At 57.6% G+C, this 19,703-nt stretch overlaps 1 protein-coding gene across 1 annotated transcript in view; it reads right to left on the reverse strand.

Annotated features, from left to right (window-relative positions):
- The window catches only part of LOC116955998 (zinc finger homeobox protein 4-like), a 127,211-nt gene that overhangs the window by 48,104 nt on the left and 59,404 nt on the right, over positions 1 to 19,703 (reverse strand). The window contains exon 4 of the mRNA XM_076053834.1: positions 8,757 to 9,264. Within this exon, the coding sequence (XP_075909949.1) occupies positions 8,757 to 9,264 (508 nt within the window). The remainder of the gene's footprint in view (positions 1 to 8,756; positions 9,265 to 19,703) is intronic.

Here is a 19,703-nt window from a genome sequence, read left to right on the forward strand (position 1 = left end):
GGATGAGTGTGTGAGCGAGCGAGCTATTGGGTGAGAGAGTTAGTGGATGAGTGTGTGAGCGAGCGAGCTATTGGGTGAGAGAGTTAGTGGATGAGTGTGTGAGCGAACGAGCTACTGGGTGAGAGAGTTAGCGGGTGAGTGTGTGAGCGAGCGAGCTATTGGGTGAGAGAGTTAGTGGATGAGTGTGTGAGCGAGCTATTGGGTGAGAGAGTTAGTGGATGAGTGTGTGAGCGAGCTACTGGGTGAGAGAGTTAGTGGATGAGTGTGTGAGCGAGCTATTGGGTGAGAGAGTTAGTGGATGAGTGTGTGAGCGAGCTATTGGGTGAGAGAGTTAGTGGATGAGTGTGTGAGCGAGCTATTGGGTGAGAGAGTTAGTGGATGAGTGTGTGAGCGAGCTATTGGGTGAGAGAGTTAGTGGATGAGTGTGTGAGCGAGTTATTGGGTGAGAGAGTTAGCGGATGAGTGTCTGAGTGAGCTATTGGGTGAGTGAGTTAGTGGATGAGTGTGTGAGCGAGCTATTGGGTGAGAGAGTTAGCAGATGAGTGTGTGAGCGAGCGAGTTATTGGGTGAGAGAGTTAGCGGATGAGTGTGTGAGCGAGCTATTGGGTGAGAGAGTTAGCGGATGAGTGTGTGAGCGAGCTATTGGGTGAGAGAGTTAGTGGATGAGTGTGTGAGCGAGCTATTGGGTGAGAGAGTTAGTGGATGAGTGTGTGAGCGAGCTATTGGGTGAGAGAGTTAGCAGATGAGTGTGTGAGCGAGCGAGTTATTGGGTGAGAGAGTTAGCGGATGAGTGTGTGAGCGAGCTATTGGGTGAGAGAGTTAGCGGATGAGTGTGTGAGCGAGCTATTGGGTGAGAGAGTTAGTGGATGAGTGTGTGAGCGAGCTATTGGGTGAGAGAGTTAGTGGATGAGTGTGTGAGCGAGCTATTGGGTGAGAGAGTTAGTGGATGAGTGTGTGAGCGAGCGATCTACTGGGTGAGAAAGTTAGCGGATAAGTGTGTGAGCGAGCGAGCTACTGGGTGAGAGAGTTAGCGGACGAGTGTGTGAGCGAGCTATTGGGTGAGAGAGTTAGTGGATGAGTGTGTGAGCGAGCTATTGGGTGAGAGAGTTAGCGGATGAGTGTGTGAGCGAGCGAGCTATTGGGTGAGAGTGTTAGCGGATGAGTGTGTGAGCGAGCTATTGGGTGAGAGAGTTAGCGGATGAGTGTGTGAGCGAGCTATTGGGTGAGAGAGTTAGCGGATGAGTGTGTGAGCGAGCTATTGGGTGAGAGAGTTAGTGGATGAGTGTGTGAGCGAGCTACTGGGTGAGAGAGTTAGTGGATGAGTGTGTGAGCGAGCGAGCTATTGGGTGAGAGAGTTAGCGGATGAGTGTGTGAGCGAGCTATTGGGTGAGAGAGTTAGCGGATGAGTGTGTGAGCGAGCGAGGTATTGGGTGAGAGAGTTAGCGGGTGAGTGTGTGAGCGAGCGAGCTATTGGGTGAGAGTGTTAGCGGATGAGTGTGTGAGCGAGCTATTGGGTGAGAGAGTTAGTGGATGAGTGTGTGAGCGAGCGATCTACTGGGTGAGAGAGTTAGCGGACGAGTGTGTGAGCGAACGAGCTACTGGGTGAGAGAGTTAGCGGGTGAGTGTGTGAGCGAGCGAGCTATTGGGTGAGAGAGTTGGTGGATGAGTGTGTGAGCGAGCTATTGGGTGAGAGAGTTAGCGGATGAGTGTGTGAGCGAGCTATTGGGTGAGGGAGTTAGCGGACGAGCAGGTGAGTGAGCGGATGAGCGGGCGAAGTTAGCGGATGAGTGTGCGAGCGAGCGAGCGGGCGGGTGAGCGGGCGAGCAGTTGAACGACGGCGTGTGTGGGATGAGACGACGAGAGACCTCGAACTCCGGGCCGGAGGAATCAACGCGTGGAAGTTCAACGGTGAACCGTGGCAGCAGGGCCAGACGGGCGACAAGGGGGCGTCGGCGATGCCGGCGAGCGCAGCTGGACCGTCGATCGGCGCGAGCGCCGCCGATTTGGCGACGGAGCCCCCCCCCACTCCCGGATCGTGGGAGTAATCATTCAGCGAGAGAAGGCGAGTGCATGACAACGGCCATACTTCCCCGCACGCCGGAGCTTATGAGCGTGTTAACACCACCCCCACTCCCCAGCACCCCCCCACCACCCCCACTCCCCAGCACCCCCCCACCACTCCCCAGCACCCCCCCCCCCCACTCCCCAGCACCCCCCTCCACCCCCACTCCCCAGCACCCCCCCACACCCCCGCAACTGGCAAAGCCGATTAGAGACAGAGGCGGGAGTCGGTGCCACTCTTCGGGGGGGGGGGGACAGACACTGACCTATTTCCCGTCGCAATTAAACGTCGCCGACTGGCAGGGGCGGCTTCGCCGTTGGAAAGAAGAAAAATCGCTCGACGATTTACAGCGACCCCCCCAGAAAGAAACCAAAACGAACGTCGCAGGCAGGCGGAAGTCGGCCTTCACCCGGCGGTCGGATTGACCACGGCTCACGGCGATGACGGACGCCCACGGCCGTCTCGTTATCCTCCCTCTTTAATAATGGACGACGCCTTTTAAGGACACCCGGTCCAACGTTCCCCGAAACCCCTACCCCCAAAAATGTGGACTCGCAAGGGCAAATGTCCCCCCCCGCCCGCCCCCAACGCCCGCCACCGCCGGGGCCTCGAACGTCGGGACAGAGAGCGCCGCTCGCGACGGGGGCGAGGGTGGCCGGCGCGGGACCCCCCCCCGGCCGCCTTTGTCTCCCCGGTCCCTGACCGTTCAACGCGATGCGCCGGCTACAGCTTCATTTGGGTCCGAGCAGACGTCGCGGGCGGGGGGGGGGGGGCCCAGGGAACTGGTTAAAATAACCGCCACCCGGTTATCGGGGGTCGCCGGATTCGTAGCGCGGTGCCGTGGTTGGTGTTCCCACACACACCCAAGACAAAGACCCCCCTTGAAGGTTGGTGTTCCCACACACACCCAAGACAAAGACCCCCTTGAAGGTTGGTGTTCCCACACACACCCAAGACAAAGACCCCCCTTGAAGGTTGGTGTTCCCACACACACCCAAGACAAAGACCCCCCTTGAAGGTTGGTGTTCCCACACACACCCAAGACAAAGACCCCCTTGAAGGTTGGCGTTCCCACACGCACCCAAGACAAAGACCCCCCTTGAAGGTTGGCGTTCCCACACGCACCCAAGACAAAGACCCCCTTGAAGGTTGATGCCCTCACACACACCAAGGACAAAGACCCCCTTGAAGGTTGGTGTTCCCACACGCACCCAAGACAAAGACCCCCTTGAAGGTTGGTGTTCCCACACGCACCCAAGACAAAGACCCCCTTGAAGGTTGATGCCCTCACACGCACCCAAGACAAAGACCCCCTTGAAGGTTGGTGTTCCCACACGCACCCAGGACAAAGACCCCCTTGAAGGTTGGTGTTCCCACACGCACCCAAGACAAATACCCCCTTGAAGGTTGGTGTTCCCACACGCACCCAAGACAAATACCCCCTTGAAGGTTGGTGTTCCCACACGCACCCAAGACAAAGACCCCCTTGAAGGTTGATGCCCTCACACACACCCAAGACAAAGACCCCCTTGAAGGTTGGTGTTCCCACACGCACCCAAGACAAAGACCCCCTTGAAGGTTGGTGTTCCCACACACACCCAAGACAAAGACCCCCCTTGAAGGTTGGTGTTCTCACACGCACCCAAGACAAAGACCCCCTTGAAGGTTGGTGTTCCCACACGCACCCAAGACAAAGACCCCCTTGAAGGTTGGTGTTCCCACACACACCCAAGACAAAGACCCCCCTTGAAGGTTGGTGTTCTCACACGCACCCAAGACAAAGACCCCCTTGAAGGTTGGTGTTTCCACACGCACCCAAGACAAAGACCCCCTTGAAGGTTGGTGTTCCCACACACACCCAAGACAAAGACCCCCTTGAAGGTTGGTGTTCCCACACGCACCCAAGACAAAGACCCCCCTTGAAGGTTGGTGTTCCCACACGCACCCAAGACAAAGACCCCCCTTGATGGTTGGTGTTCCCACACGCACCCAAGACAAAGACCCCCTTTGAAGGTTGGTGTCCTCACACACACCCAAGACAAAGACCCCCCTTGAAGGTTGGTGTTCCCACACGCACCCAAGACACAGACCCCCTTTGAAGGTTGGTGTTCTCACACGCACCCAAAACAAAGACCCCCTTGAAGGTTGGTGTTCTCACACACACCCAAGACAAAGACCCCCTTGAAGGTTGGTGTTCCCACACGCACCCAAGACAAAGACCCCCTTGAAGGTTGGTGTTCCCACACGCACCCAAGACAAAGACCCCCTTGAAGGTTGGTGTTCCCACACGCACCCAAGACAAAGACCCCCTTGAAGGTTGATGCCCTCACACACACCCAAGACAAAGACCCCCTTGAAGGTTGGTGTTCCCACACGCACCCAAGACAAAGACCCCCTTGAAGGTTGGTGTTCCCACACGCACCAAGACAAAGACCCCCCCTTGAAGGTTGGTGTTCCCACACGCACCCAAGACAAAGACCCCCTTGAAGGTTGGTGTTCCCACACGCACCCAAGACAAAGACCCCCTTGAAGGTTGGTGTTCCCACACGCACCCAAGACAAAGACCCCCTTGAAGGTTGGTGTTCCCACGCGCACCCAAGACAAAGACCCCCTTGAAGGTTGGTGTTCCCACACGCACCCAAGACAAAGACCCCCTTGAAGGTTGGTGTTCCCACACGCACCCAAAACAAAGACCCCCTTAAAGGTTGGTGTTCCCACACGCACCCAAGACAAAGACCCCCTTGAAGGTTGGCGTCCTCACACGCACCCAAGACAAAGACCCCCCTTGAAGGCTGTAGCGGACGGTGGGGGACCTATGAAGGCCGGCACTGTGGCACACGAGAGGGGGTGGGTGGCCAGCACCACGCCCGGCCGCCTTTGTCTCCCCCAGTGGCGACGTTTACTACGCACCGCACCGGGTACTCGTTTCAGGCCGAGTCGACCTCGGAGAGGCCCGGGACCGGTTCGGATAATCGTCACCGGTGTTGGCCGTGAGCGGGAATCGAACCCGGGGATCGCCGGGTTCGTAGCGCGGCGTTAACGCTAAACCGCTACACGCACGTGCACACACACACGCACGTGCGTGCACACACACACACACGTGCACACACACACGCACGTGCACACACACACGCACGTACGTGCACACACACACACACACGTGCACACACACACGCACGTGCACACACACACGCACGTACGTGCACACACACACACACACGTGCACACACACACACACGTGCACACACACACACACACACGTGCACACACACACACACGCACGTGCACACGCGGGCGCACGCAGGGGCACGCCGTACCAATGAATATGCACGCTAGCAAGATATCGCGTTAAGGACATCGTCCATCGTGCGCCCGGCGCTATAGAATAACACAAAGGGCAAATACCGCCGCCCTGGGGGAGGGAGCGCGAGGAGGGGGGGGGGGGGGGGCAAGGGGGGGGTCGCACCTTTGATCGGATCCATTTCACCGTCACACAGAACCTGTGGCCATGGGGGAGGGCTGAGGGGGTAGAGGTGGAGGAGGAGGCCAGGATTGGGATCAAGACTAGAGCGAACGAACGGAGGCGGAGGCAAACTAATAAGCAATTTATTTACAAATGTTTTTATTTACGGGGAGGGGGGGGGGGTCACTGTAGCGGTGACAATTATTTACCGCGGATATCGGGAGGGCGCATCTCACGGTCCCCGCCAGCGCGAGGATCGTCGCTGATTTTTAAAAATGCATGTAATTGTTATTTAACTAGAACGATAAATATTTACGTGATTTAAAAAAAAAAATGTATCATCATCACGATCGTCGTCGTCTGCCACGTTCAATCCACTGCTGGATGAAAGCTTCCTCCCCTACCCCCCCCTCCCCCCGCTATTGTCGCAGCCGCCACCTCTCACGATCCCGTCATGTGACAATCCACCCGGAGCGGCTGGCACGCGAACAGATTTCGGCGCTCCATCTCCCCGGGGCGAGGACGTCCTCCCGGACCGCGGCCAGTCGCTCGCCTGCCGCTCCGGCATTATCGATGCGACGATCGTTGCGGATTGGTTCTACGATAATCCTCCTCTCCCCCCTAACCGCGATGGAGCGTGGCCGGACGTTTCCTCGGAGGTCGAGGGTGCCGAGAACCTAGGTGCCGAGAACCTAGGTGCCGAGAACCTAGGTGCCGAGAACCTAGGTGCCGAGAACCTAGGTGCCGAGAACCTAGGTGCCGAGAACCTAGGTGCCGAGAACCTAGGTGCCGAGAACCTAGGTTCCATTCCAGGTTTCAGCCGCCCTGTCATTAAACCGGATTCAATGCGAGCCGACGGTCTCAGCCCGGTCGCAAAAGACTGAACACGCAGCAGCAGCAGCAGCAGCAACAACAGAAAACCCAAGCGCGCTACCCATCTACAGATGGACACAGATGGCGGTAAGTCCCCTTGCTGTTCTGCTAACGCGCGTATCTCGCCAAGATCTAAATACAGAGGCCAGCAGAGAGGTGGTGAAGGCGTGGGTGTGGAGGGGTGAGGGTGTGGGTTTCAGAAGACCTCACACGCACGCCTTGGATGAGAACCGCAATTTAAAAGCACGTTTCCCTTTTGAAAACAACAACAACAGGGTTTTAAATTAGCGCGTGCACATAGCGATGCAACGCGATAAGCTACCGAGTCACAGACGAAGCCGCCTTGGCAATGACGAAGAATTACCAAAGTCTTACCGCGCAAACGCATTTTATTCCACGTAAAGTATTACCGAATGAAGTCGTTCCTGTTAAAAGTAGAATTACGAATCGGGAGCGAGCCGGGCCCTGCGCCCGCCGCCCCAGGGGCTGGACGTGCGTCATTATTCCCGGTGACCCGAGCCGAGTTATTTCGCTCACGGCAGCTGCGGAGAGCATTAAAAATTAATTACTCCGTCAAAAAACGAGAATCAAAAAAATCCCATCGAAGGATAACTTCTGAGCCCTCCCCCCCCCCCCTTTTAAAAATAGCATTATTGAAGTGGTTTATTGCAAATGCTCTTTATTTTTATTTACAAACCTCACGAGAGATATACAAACACCCAGTGGGGGCATGGTTCTCGTTGACAAATGTGATAAATTGCGCCCAGTGTGCCACATTTAGAATTTAAATATTCAGCTTGTTCAGAGAGACTGCACTCAGTCACCCACCAAACCACCCACACCCCACCCACACCTCACTCACACCTAATCTACACCCCACCCACACCCCATCCACACCCCACCCACCCCCCACCCACACCCCACCCACACCCCACCCACACCCCACCCACACCCACACCCCATCCACACCACACCCACACCCCACCCACACCCCACCCACACTCACCCCACCCCCCACCCACACCCCACCCACACCTCACTCACACCCACACCCCACCCACACCCCACCCACACTCACCCCACCCACACCTCACTCACACCCCACCCACCAAACCACCCACACCCCACCCACACCTCACCCACACCTCACCCAAACCCCACCCACCCCCCCACACCCCACTCACACCCCACTCACCCTCCCACCCACACCCCACCCACACCCACCCACACACACCCACCCACCGACTCGCTGACCCTAACCTTAAATGTCAACTGGCTCATTTATTTTGCGGCAGCTCGAAAGGTGGGGGTGATTGGCCGGGCAGGTGGGCAGGTGGGCAAGTGGGTGGGCAGGTGGGTGGGCAGGTGGGTGGGCAGGTGGGCAAGTGGGTGGGCAGGTGGGTGGGCAGGCAGGCGGGTGGCGCACAAGCGTAAGGAAAAAGGCACAGCCCTGCAAGCGCTTGTTCGCAACCACAACCAGCGGAAGGGCCTTCATTGCGACGTGAGCTGCCCTTCCACGGAGGCCGGACGTCTTGGGAATAGCCACACGTCACGCACCCGGCCACCATTACCGCTCGGTGGACGAAAGCGGCGGTGGCGGTGGGGGAGGAGGGGGTTCCAGAATCCCGGAACCGCCGATTCGACCGCCGAGCCGAGCCGAGCCGTCGACCAATTTACCACCACGCGGCAGCGGGCACGGACGCGGGCCTGGCCCGTGCGGTAGGCCCAGCCGTCATCGCAATCCAGGGGACACCCCCTTGTTTGTTTGTTGTTGTCGTCGTTGAATATTTCAGGAGGTGCGATGCTGGGAGGGGACGCTGCGCGTGGACAGGGAGGCGGTGAGTGACAGATTCACGGAGCGAAGTGGTGACCCCCCCCCCGCCCCCCCCCCGTGGCCGTCGAGAAGTGCACGCTGGGAGTGACGATGATCATGATGATGATGACATTTATGACAAGATGATGATACTGTTGACAAGATGACGATGATAATAAAGGTGATTATAATGATTATAACATTGATGACAAGATGATGATGATACTGTTGACAAGATGGTAATGATGAGAAGATGATGATGATGACACTGTTGACAAGATGACGATGATAATGACGGTGATTAAAATGATCATGACATTGATGACAAGATGATGATGATGATGAACATAACGGCTACAGCAATAACGACGAAGACGATGACCGCAATGGACGATGGCGACGCCTCCGTCAAGGCCGACGGCCAGACGAAACCCACGCGGGCGGTCTCCACCGCCTCACCGCGCTAGCTAGCCACAACCAAACTACCCCCACCGGTACATCGACGCGCAAGCCGGCGGCCGTGCCGCGACCGTCCACGGGCTCACCGTCGGGCGACAGCTCCCCGTCCGCGATGCAGAAGATGCTGCCCAGCTCGAGCTCATCCTCCTCCTCCTCCTCCTCCTCGTCGGCGTCGTCGTCCCACGACCGCGCCGGTGCCTCCGTGCCGCTCTTCCTCCTCCTCCTCCTCCTGGCGCTTCGTCTCGCCGCCGCCGCCGCCGCCGCCGTGTCGTCATCGACGCGGTCGTCCGGTCGTTCTTGGTCGTCGTCGTCGTCGAGCTGCTCCTCCTCCTCCTCCTCGTCGTCGTCGTCGTCGTCGTCGTAGCAGTCGTCCGACGCGGAGCCCGAGGGCGCCGGGCGGCGGAGGAGAGCGCGGAGCGAGCCCTCGCGCCGCCGGTGCTCGCCGGAGCGAGCGTGCCGCACCAGGCCCAGCTTGTCGAGCGCCGAGCAGGCACAGATGGTGCAGTGGAAGGAGCGCGGCGACGGAGGCGCCGGCGGTGGCTCGCCGTGCGGCGGCGGATTGGCGGCGCTCTGGGCCTCCAGCCGCTGCAGGTGCTGGGAGCGGGCGGCGATGGGAGGTAGCGGCGATGGGAGCGGACGACGATGGGAGCGAGGGGATGATGGGAGCGGGGGATGATGGGAGCGAGCGATGATGGGAGGGAGTGATGATGGGATGATGGGAGCGAGGGATGATGGGATGATGGGAGGGAGTGATGATGGGATGATGGGAGCGAGCGATGATGGGAGTGATGATGGGATGATGGGAGCGAGGGATGATGGGATGATGGGAGCGAGGGATGATGGGAGTGAGGGATGATGAGATGATGGGAGCGAGGGATGATGGGAGGGAGTGATGATGGGAGGGAGTGATGATGGGAGCGAGGAATGTTGGAGCGAGGGATGATGGGAGCGAGAGATGATGGGAGCGAGGGGATGATGGGAGCGAGGGATGATGGGAGCGAGCGATGATGGGATGATGGGAGCGAGGGGATGATGGGAGCGAGGGATGATGGGAGCGAGCGATGATGGGATGATGGGAGCGAGGGATGATGGGAGCGAGGGATGATGGGAGGGAGTGATGATGGGAGCGAGGGATGTTGGAGCGAGGGATGATGGGAGCGAGAGATGATGGGAGCGAGGGATGATGGGAGCGAGGGATGATGGGATGATGGGAGCGAGGGACGATGGGATGATGGGAGCAAGGGATGATGGGAGCGAGGGATGGTGGGAGCGAGGGATGGTGGGAGCGAACAACGATGGGAGCAGAGCGCATGTGCGCGCCCGTAGACATACACGTGCGTACGGGCGCACACACGCACACGCACGCACACAAGCGTGGAGAGGAATACACAAATACGTGCGCACAAGCAGGTACGCGCGCACACACACACGCACACACAAAGAGAAACGCACGGACACAGATACACACGTCACGCGGGTAAGCACAGAGGCATCACGAACACGCGAGCACCGGTGGGGCTCTCACAGAGCTCCGTGAGCGTGAACACATCGCTGCCGTGCGTCTGGAATCTAACCAAGAGCCACTGGGGAAAGGTTTCGCTCGTGTCAAGGCACTCCCGGCTCTCAGTGCGGCTGCGCCCACGTTTCCTGAATTAACGGGACGAATTCTGTGACGCTGCTGCTGCTGCTGCGTCGGCAGGGGTGCACAAGCACAGACAATAACGACAACAACGACGTCAATAGCTCTGTGCGGCCCCCAGAAATGGCAGAGTTGGTCTACAATAGGCGACGTTTCGGGCAGTCGTCCTCGACGTTTCGCTGGTATCCAGTGGCCCGATGTCAATGTCGGGGTTTGCTGCCGCCGCTGCTGCTGCTGCTGCTCGCCACGACGAGAGGGCTTCAGCAGAGAGGGAGACAGCCAGACCGAGAGGTCGTGTCGCTCTTCCTCCACTCCAGGAGGGGCAGACGCCAGTGGGTTTTGGTGGCATGGCCACAATCTCACTCCTGTGGCTCGTCTTTAATGGGTCTCTATGGGTCTCTATGTATCTCTATGGGTCTCTATGGGTCTATATGGGTCTCTGGGTTTACTGTGTGGTCCATAGTCTGGGAACATGGCCACAATCGCACTACTGTGGCTCGTCTTTAATGGGTCTCTATGGGTCTCTATGTGTCTCTATGTGTCTCAATTTGTCTCTATGGGTCCCTATGGGTCTCTATGGGTCTCTATGTGTCTCTATGGGTCTCTATGGGTTTACTATATAGTCCATAGTCTGGGAACATGGCCACAATCACACTACTGTGGCTCGTCTTTATGGGTCTCTATGGGTCTCTATGGGTCTCTATGTGTCTATATGTGTCTCTATGGGTCTCTATGTGTCTCTATGGGTTTCTATGGGTTTACTATATGCTCCATAGTCTGGGAACATGACCACAATCACACTACTTTGGCTTGTCTGTAATGTGTCTCTATGGGTCTCTATGTGTCTCTATGGGTCTCTATGGGTCTCTATGGGTTTACTATATGGTCCATAGTCTGGGAACATGGCCACAATCACACTACTTTGGCTTGTCTGTAATGTGTCTCTATGGGTCTCTATGTGTCTCTATGGGTCGCTATGTGTCTCTATGGGTCGCTATGTGTCTCTATGGGTCTCTATGTGTCTCTACGGGACTCTATGGGTTTATTGTATGGTCCATAGTTTTGGTTGTATGGGCCACAATCGCACTGCTGTGGCTTGTCTGTAATGTATCTCTATGTGTCTCTATGGCTCTCTATGGGTCTCTATGGGTCTCTATGTGTCTCTATGTGTCTCTACGGGACTCTATGGGTTTATTGTATGGTCCATAGTTTTGGTTGTATGGGCCACAATCGTACTGCTGTGGCTTGTCTGTAATGTATCTCTATGTGTCTCTATGGGTCTCTATGGGTCTCTATGTGTCTCTACGGGACTCTATGGGTTTATTGTATGGTCCATAGTTTTGGTTGAATGGGCCACAATCGCACCGCTGTGGCTTGGGTTTAATTTCTCATTCACATCGTCAGCAGGCAGGCACCGGTGCCTGCCTGCTGACGACGTTCCGCTGGCGGTTTGACGCAGCAACAAAAAAATAAAACATCTACACAAACTATTTGCAGAGCGAACACGTCCGTCAACCAACGCTGCGGACCCTTAAAATGAAGAGTAGGCAACGGCCGGCGTTTCGGGCGATGGCCCTCGACGCTCCACGCGGACAGCGCTCGGTCGCCCGTCGTCGTTCGACACGGCTACGGCGCGACGGTCGTCAATTTGTCCGTTCGGGGCCCCTGGATCCGTGCGCGGGATCGACGTGTGGGTGAGCACGCTCGTCGCGTACACGGCGTCGTCACGCCCACGCGTCATCGTCGTCGTCGCCACCGCCATCTTCGTCGTCATCATCGTTCCCAATTGTTATCACCGTCGTCCCCATCGTCGTCATCGTCGTCGTCGTCCTCGTCGTGATCATAGTCTATCGCCACACACACACACACGGCTCAGCCTTGCTCAGTTGACCCCGAGTAACCTTGCCCCACGTGACCACCGCTATCACGCGAACCATCCCCCAGACGTACAGCGCCCACCGCCACATGCCGCCCGGTCAGTACGTGCCCCCCTTGTGCACGAGGTCGAGGTGATTCAAGCCACGACTTTCCTCTGGCTGTCGGCCACGGGTAAAACTTCCGGTTTGGCCAACTCCCCGCAGACTCTTCAGACTCGGCGACGATTGGACCGCGGATTTAAACTTCACCCCTTTTTTTTGTTTGTTTTACGGCCACAGCGCCCCTCCGGGTCCGGTCGTGGGCAAATGCGACGGCAACACGTGCCCGGCGAGTGCCCGGGTCGCGACGAGCACGTTCTGCCCGCAAAGCGGCGAACCTCTCTCTCTCTCTCTCTCCGATTGGCTGCGGCTGCGGCGGCTGCGGGGGAGCGAGCGCACGTTCACGTTCAGGCGAAGGCACGCAAACCAAAACATCGCGAATGATATTGGTCGCGGGAGCGACTACCACGTGCACATCTTTTTGCTGTCATCTCGCGCCAAAGTCGGCGAATTCCCGCCGGCGATTTACGCCCTGAAACTTGTAACGCGTCGTGCCGAGCATTGGCCACGGTGGAGCGAAAGTCAGTGCCGCGCCGCTCCCGGCACAGGCTCCCGGCACAGGCTCCCGGCACAGGCTCGCGGTAAGCTCGCGCGGTGGTTCGTGTGCTGTTCCTATCGTCGTCGTCATCAATGGGTGGGTGGGTGGGGGGTCGCTCCTTCTCCTCTGCTGCCTCTCATAACCTGCGCATCGAGATTCGGAATTGCTAATTGTTAACGGAAGCGTTTTCCTCGCAGCGACTTTCAGCAGGGGTTTAGACTCGTACGTTAACGGGCTTGCAAAATGGTCCACTCGCACGGTTTTTAATTTGGGGGCTGTGGTTGAAAAAAAAATCTCTTCCAGTTCTCTCCAAAACAGACCGGGGGGGGGGGGGGGGCTGGGGGCGCACGACCGCTTGCCGAGATTTCCGAAGGGATTCCTTCACCCCCCCCCCCCCCCCCCCCCGGTGACGAGACGGCGAATAAAACAAAAATCTGACGGACGGACAGACGAACAGATAGAAAATGAACGGTGTAAAGAAAAAAATATTTCGTTAAACAAACACGAAAAAAACGGTTCACTGAAGGCACCCCCCCCACCCACCCCGCCACGCCTCTCGTCTAACTCTCCGGCTTTCAGAGAAAACACGCGATGATAAAAACGGACCAACCCACGTCGACCCCCGGGAGGGGGGGGGGCCCGGCTGAGAAAAACCTTCCCCCTAAGCCCTCGCTCCGTATCGTTTCCTGACCCGAGCGGGGCCTCTGGTTTTTTTTTTGTCCCACGAAATACCCCAGAGGGCAAAGAAAACAAATGTCGTCACCTGACTTCGGACCTCGCGCGTGTTTGTTTAAACACCTGTGCCCTATTACCGGCCAAAGTGTCTGGCTAGACCTCTCCGTCCCACGTGAGATGTTGTGGCCTGTGTGTGTGTGTGTCGGTGTGTGCGTGTCAGTGTGTGTGTGTCAGTGTGTGTGTGTCGGTGTGTGCGTGTCAGTGTGTGCGTGTCAGTGTGTGTGTCGGTGTGTGTGTGTCGGTGTGTGCGTGTCAGTGTGTGTGTGTCGGTGTGTGTGTGTGTGTGAATGTGTGTAGTGCAGCGGTTGGCGCTACGCTGCGCGATGAACCCGGCGACCCGGGATCGATTCCCGCTCACGGCCAACACCCAGTGACGATTATCCGAACCGGTCATGGGCCTCCCCCCTAGGTCGACTCAGCCTCAAATGAGTACCTGGTTGCGATGTGTAAACATCCCCACTGGGGAGACAAAGGCGGCCGGGCGTGGTGCTGGCCACCACGAGGGGGTGCCCTCGTGTGCCACGGTGCCGGCCTTCATCGGTGCTACTCGCTAACAGCACTTGCCCCAACAGTCTGTCGCAGGCTATACGGGGGATCTTTGTTTGATCTTTGTATGTGCGGAGCGGTGGCGCAGCGGTTAGCGCGCTCGCAGAGACGAAACCCGGAGATCGCCCCCCCCACATACGGACCCCCCCCCCACGCCCCCCCCCCCCCCCCCCGAGGGAGGATTCTCTGAACCGGTCCTGGGCCTTCCCCCAGGTCGAATCGGCCTCAAACGAGTACGCGGTTTGGCGTGCGAACATCGCCACTGGGGAGACAAAGGCGTCCGGGCGTCGTTGCTGGCCAGCCACCCCCTCGTGTGCCACAGTGCCGAACGTCCTAGGTGCTGCTGCCACTCCCGAGAGTCTGCTGAAGCAGCACGTGGGATCTTTGTCGTTGGCATGCTGGTGTTGCGTATTTTAGCGTGTGCGTGCGCGCGCGTGTGTGCACGTGTATATTAATTCAATACACCACGGCCGTATCACCGTCCGGATCTGAGCCTGTCACGCGTCCCTCCACTAGGTCGACTCCGCCTAAAACGAGCCCCGTATCGGCGGATCACCATCAGCACCGGGCCGCCGGCCGGCTGGGAGTGTCACCGCCTCGCGTGCCGCGCCAACTTTATAAATTTTGACTGAAAACTTTCGTGACTGCAGGAATTCATGTTCTTGGTTCTTTCGGTGGAGTCACGTAGACCGAAAATAAAAATAACGGAAAATAAAATAAAATTACAAGTTAAAAATAATAAATTGCAAATAATAAAATAAAAAAACGCACGACGTTTCGATCGCAACGCGAGCGGTCTTCATCAGGCGGCCGAAACGTCGCCGGTTTTTATTTATTTAATTTGAGCACCCGTTTTTTCTTTTTTATTTTCCACCCACGTGACTTTACCGAAAGCACCAAGAACACCAACGTTATAATAGGGGGGGGGGGCTCGCAAACGGCACTCTGCCCAACGGCCTGCGAAGGCTCTACAAGGGGCGTGGGCGGGAGATTGGGGGGGGGGGCACTTGGGGGTCTTTGTCACGGGGAGCAAACGACGGGAGAGTGAGCCGGAGAGCGGGGGAAGAGCAGATGAGGATGTGGTATGTGGACAAACCTGGTTCGGTTATTTAAGCCTCATGCTGTTCCCTAATGTTTCCCCAGAGTTTAACAGCACTGGATTTGGCGTGCACCTGACACTCATAGAGAGAGAGGGAGGGAGGGATACCGTTGCGAGATGCAATTTAACAATGTCACCGTATTCCCCGGATTTGCAAGAAACCCACATTTCCACGCTGCATTTGTAAAGCAAAAGTTGAGGCCGTGCGCCTTATAATCTGGTAGTTGTGCGCGAGTGTGTGCGTCTGTGTGTGTGCGTCTGTGTGTGTGCCGGGCGTGGTGTTGGCCACCCACCCCCTCGTGTGCCGCTTTCATAGGTGCTCGCTAACAGCACTTGCCTCTACAGTCTGGTACAGGCTATACGGGGGATCTTTGTCTTTGTGTGGGGAGCGGTGGTGCAACCGTGAGCGCACTGCGCTACGAACCCGGCGACCCGAGTTCGATTCCCGCTGATGGCCAACACCGGTGAAGATAATTATCTGAATCGGTTCTGTGCCTCCCCTTGTTCGACTCAGCCTAAAATGAGTACCTGGTGCGGTGTGTAGTAAACATCGCCACTGGGAAGACAAAGGCGGCCAGGCGTGGTTGCTGGCCACCCACCCCATCGTGTGCCAAAGTGCCGGCCTTCCTAGGCGCTGCTCGCTAACAGCACTTGCCCCGACAGTCTGTTAGGGCTACACGGCGGGGTTTGAGGGGGGTAGGGGGGAGACAGATCTTTGTCTTTGTGTGTGCGTGAGAAGATTTGTCAAACTTTATTGACACCGGGCACACATTTTTGAGGTGTGCCTCACGCGACATTCCGCAGCGTCTTATAATCCGGAGGATACGGAAAATAATAATAGTTTACAATCGGCTCTGTGAATCCACCGCTGGATGAAGGCCTCCCCGCTCCGCCCCGCCCCCATCACCTCACCCGATGCACCCCACCCCCCCCCGCCCGTCTCCCAAAATAAGCGCAAACCCACGCTGTGTCGGTCGCGCGGGTTTCTCGGCCACACTTCACCGCGCTGGTTCAACGCGCGCCGGTTGGGGAGGGGCGGGGAAGGCCTGGTTAAGCGACGTGCGCCGTCGCCGGGAGTCCAACTTGGCTCGCGGCGCGGCAGGCCGGGCTGCCAGCGGCGCTACTCCCACCTGACCCGGGCATGCGAGCGAAGGGCGCAAAAAACAGGCGAGCGTCTCGCTTGCGCGTGTCGCTCGTGTGGCGATCGGCGCGCGCGCCGCTGCCATCGTCATCATCTTGCCGAGCGGCGAAACGAAATCGTTGTCAGCGCGAACACTTCTGTGCGGCCGTGCGCACCCGTAGCCACCAAAGCGTCCGTTTGCGTGAACGCGATCGCAATTAGGAAGGAGATTTGTTTACTTTATACATTTCGATCGAGACGGAAAGAAGAAGAGGCAACGAGTCGATACGATCCTGGCAACAATTCGTAGACACCCCAGGCCCGGCCCGGGCCAGGCCAGGCCAGGCCCTCTTCATCAACAGCCAAAACCACCCCGGGCGAGGGGCGAGGGCTCGATTTGTGAAAGAGACAAACGCCGGAGAATATTTTGGCACCCTCCCCGTGATGCACGCCGCATCAAGTGCGCCCCTCGCTAACGTGCCTGTGCCTACGACTGGTCACGTGCCACCTACGACAGCCTACGAGCAACCCGAAGAAATACTTGGGCAAATGGCGCGTAGAACACCGCTTTGGCTGCGGCTCTCGTCTTACTCATCAAATGCGCCAACCTCCTCCAATCTCACCAGTGACCTGGGAAATGTTCGGCGAAGACATTGGGCCCTGGATTAACTTCGGGACACACGGACTCAAAGAGAACCCCATAGGACTTACGCAGAGACACAAAGACACACACAGAGAGATCCAACGACTGACACAGACACCCATAAAGACGTACCGACACGCAGAGATCTAAAGACGCACACAGAGACGCATAGTCATGCAAAGAGTCACAGACTCACATAGGGACATATAGACCCACATAGAGACCCATAGTCATGCACAGAGTCACAGACTCATATAGGGACATATAGACACTCACATAGAGACCCATAGTCATGCATAGTCACAGACTCACACGGGGACCTATAGACCCACATAAAAACCCACAGAATATGGCACGTTACAAATGTTGGAATCGATTGACCAATATACTCATGTAGAGAGGGAGAGAGGGGTCCACAGACTTATAACAGAGAGTCATCACGACTCCCAAGCAAGGACTTCCATAAGGCCGTGGCCACGAGTCCACAGGTCGTGCACCGCCAGGGATGCGGCCAATGATCGGAGAAGTCAAAGCCCCCCCACAGGGAAGATTTCCCACCGCCACCTCCACCACCGCCGCCATGACCGCCACCACCGGTCGTGACATCTGCTCAGACGCGTGTGGCGGCGCAGCCGAACCAAGACGCAAATGGCGGGCAGGCGGCGATCACACTGGGGAGGGACGAGGGAGGGGCGGGCGGCGATCGGGTGGGCGAGCGGTCGCGCGAACTTTCACGGGACCCCTGCCGACCGGATTAAAAACCCCGGGTCGTAAACACCGCCGCCACAGCCTCCGTGGCGCGGCCGCCGCCGGCAAGCGCCGCTCCCGACGTCGTCCGCCGGGGCCTCTCGTCTGCGGTCCGCGTGGGCGGCGCCGCAAACGTCGGACGCGCCGGGCCAAGCGCCAAAGGGGCTAAACGCGCACGATCCACCGATATCGCAGGAGCAGCGCCGGCGACGGAACGGGCACGCAAACCACCGTGCGGCTCTTGCCACAGGTTGCCCCGGGCGCGATGACCGAGCTCCGCGCCTCGGATTAGCACGGCTAACGACGGACGGTGCGAAAGAAGTCCAACAACCCACGGACATCCAGACATGCATAGCGCCGAGCTCTCATTACGACCAAAGCTTAGGCGGTCACCAGTAACGCAGGCGAAATATTTCCGCAACCCGGGCACCACCACGTCCAGTATAGCTCGCTACGAACCGACCTGAACCATCCCCGCCCCAACCCACCCTGCCTCCCTGCCCCCCTACTCCAATCGACCGGCGACAAAGAGTAAAACGATGCCCCGGTGCCGCAGCTCGGAATGTGAAACCTGCGCACAAGGCCTTGCGGGGATCAGGTCCTCCGTAAGCGAAGGCTGCACTTCGTTTGTTTTTCCTTTTCTACCGGCGAGTTTCTATAAACCTCGGCGAGTTTCTAGAAACCTCGGCGAGTTTCTAGAAACCTCGGCGAGTTTCTAGAAACCTCGGCGAGTTTCTAGAAACCTCGGCGAGTTTCTAGAAACCTCGGCGAGTTTCTAGAAACCTCGGCGAGTTTCTAGAAACCTCGGCATGTTGTCCACGAGCGCCGGGAAAATACGGAGACGTTCGCGGCTCCGGGTAGAGGGCGTGCGGGGGGGGGGGGGCATCACCTTCCAAAAGCACATCGTGGCCGGAGCCGGCGATGCGGGCGTTTCACTGCGTCGCAGCGATCGTAAGAAATGCGCGTCATAGTGGACGCGCAATATAGAACGGATGTTTATTATAAGGCCACAGAGCTCGGGCAATTGTGGGCACCAATTTCTGGTTGCATCACCGCTTTGCCGGTTGTTTTCCCGCACCTCTGAATCTGACGACAGGCGGTGCGGCCGAATCGGTGGTTAACTTCGTCCGGAAGAGTCGGGGAATGCCGTTCCTGGAATTATTTTGGCACCCCAGCCACGTCCCATCTCACCACCACCACCATCACCAATACCAATACCCGCCATTCGCCACTAAGTGACGGTGACGACACCACTGTGCCTGTGCCAGGTCAGGTGCACTTTGAGGCCAACTTGCTGAATTTTAGCCGCCTGCCGCTCGTTGTTGTGAGCATCGCTCCTTTGCATCCAAGTGCCCAGTAGCAGCGTCCTTCACGAGCCTCCTCCAGAGAGGCCGATCTTGACACTGCTGGTACCAGTCTTCGGCAAATCCACTCAGCTCCACATCCTCCTGTATCACTCCATCTCTTCTCTAGCCCATGTCGTGCCCGTTTAGCCCCCTCGATGCGGCCAAATGGAAGCTGCTGGGGTATGCGGTGGCTGGGCATGCGGGCTACATGATCCAGCCAACGCAGCCTTGCCTGCCGGAGGAGCTCACCGATGGGACTTTGTCCAGATCTTTCAAGGATTTGTGAGCTCCTCACACAATCCAGCCTGGTTAAACCCAGGATGGATCGTAGGCAGGCCAGCCTGAATATTTCTAACCAGTTCAGATGTTCCATGAGAGGGGTCCACATTTCAGAGGCATAAAGAAGGGACAGGATGACCGTGGCCGAGAAAATCTGAAGCTTCGTGCTGAGTGACAGACCAGGCAGCCTCCACACAGCGTTACGCAGCCAATCAAAAGATAATGCTGCCCAACTGATTTGTGAGACCTCTGCTGTCAAATCGGAGCTGGTCGTGAGCACACTGCCCAGATATGGGAAACTCTCCACTCTCTCCACAACTTCTCCATCACCAATGGGGAGTTGAGGGAGTGGGGTATTTGATGGC

The sequence above is a fragment of the Petromyzon marinus genome, chromosome 63 (assembly GCF_048934315.1).
Source record: "Petromyzon marinus isolate PM22_M1 ecotype Great Lakes invasive population chromosome 63, UKy_Petmar_22M1.pri1.0, whole genome shotgun sequence".
Classification (NCBI taxonomy): Eukaryota; Metazoa; Chordata; class Hyperoartia; order Petromyzontiformes; family Petromyzontidae; genus Petromyzon; species Petromyzon marinus.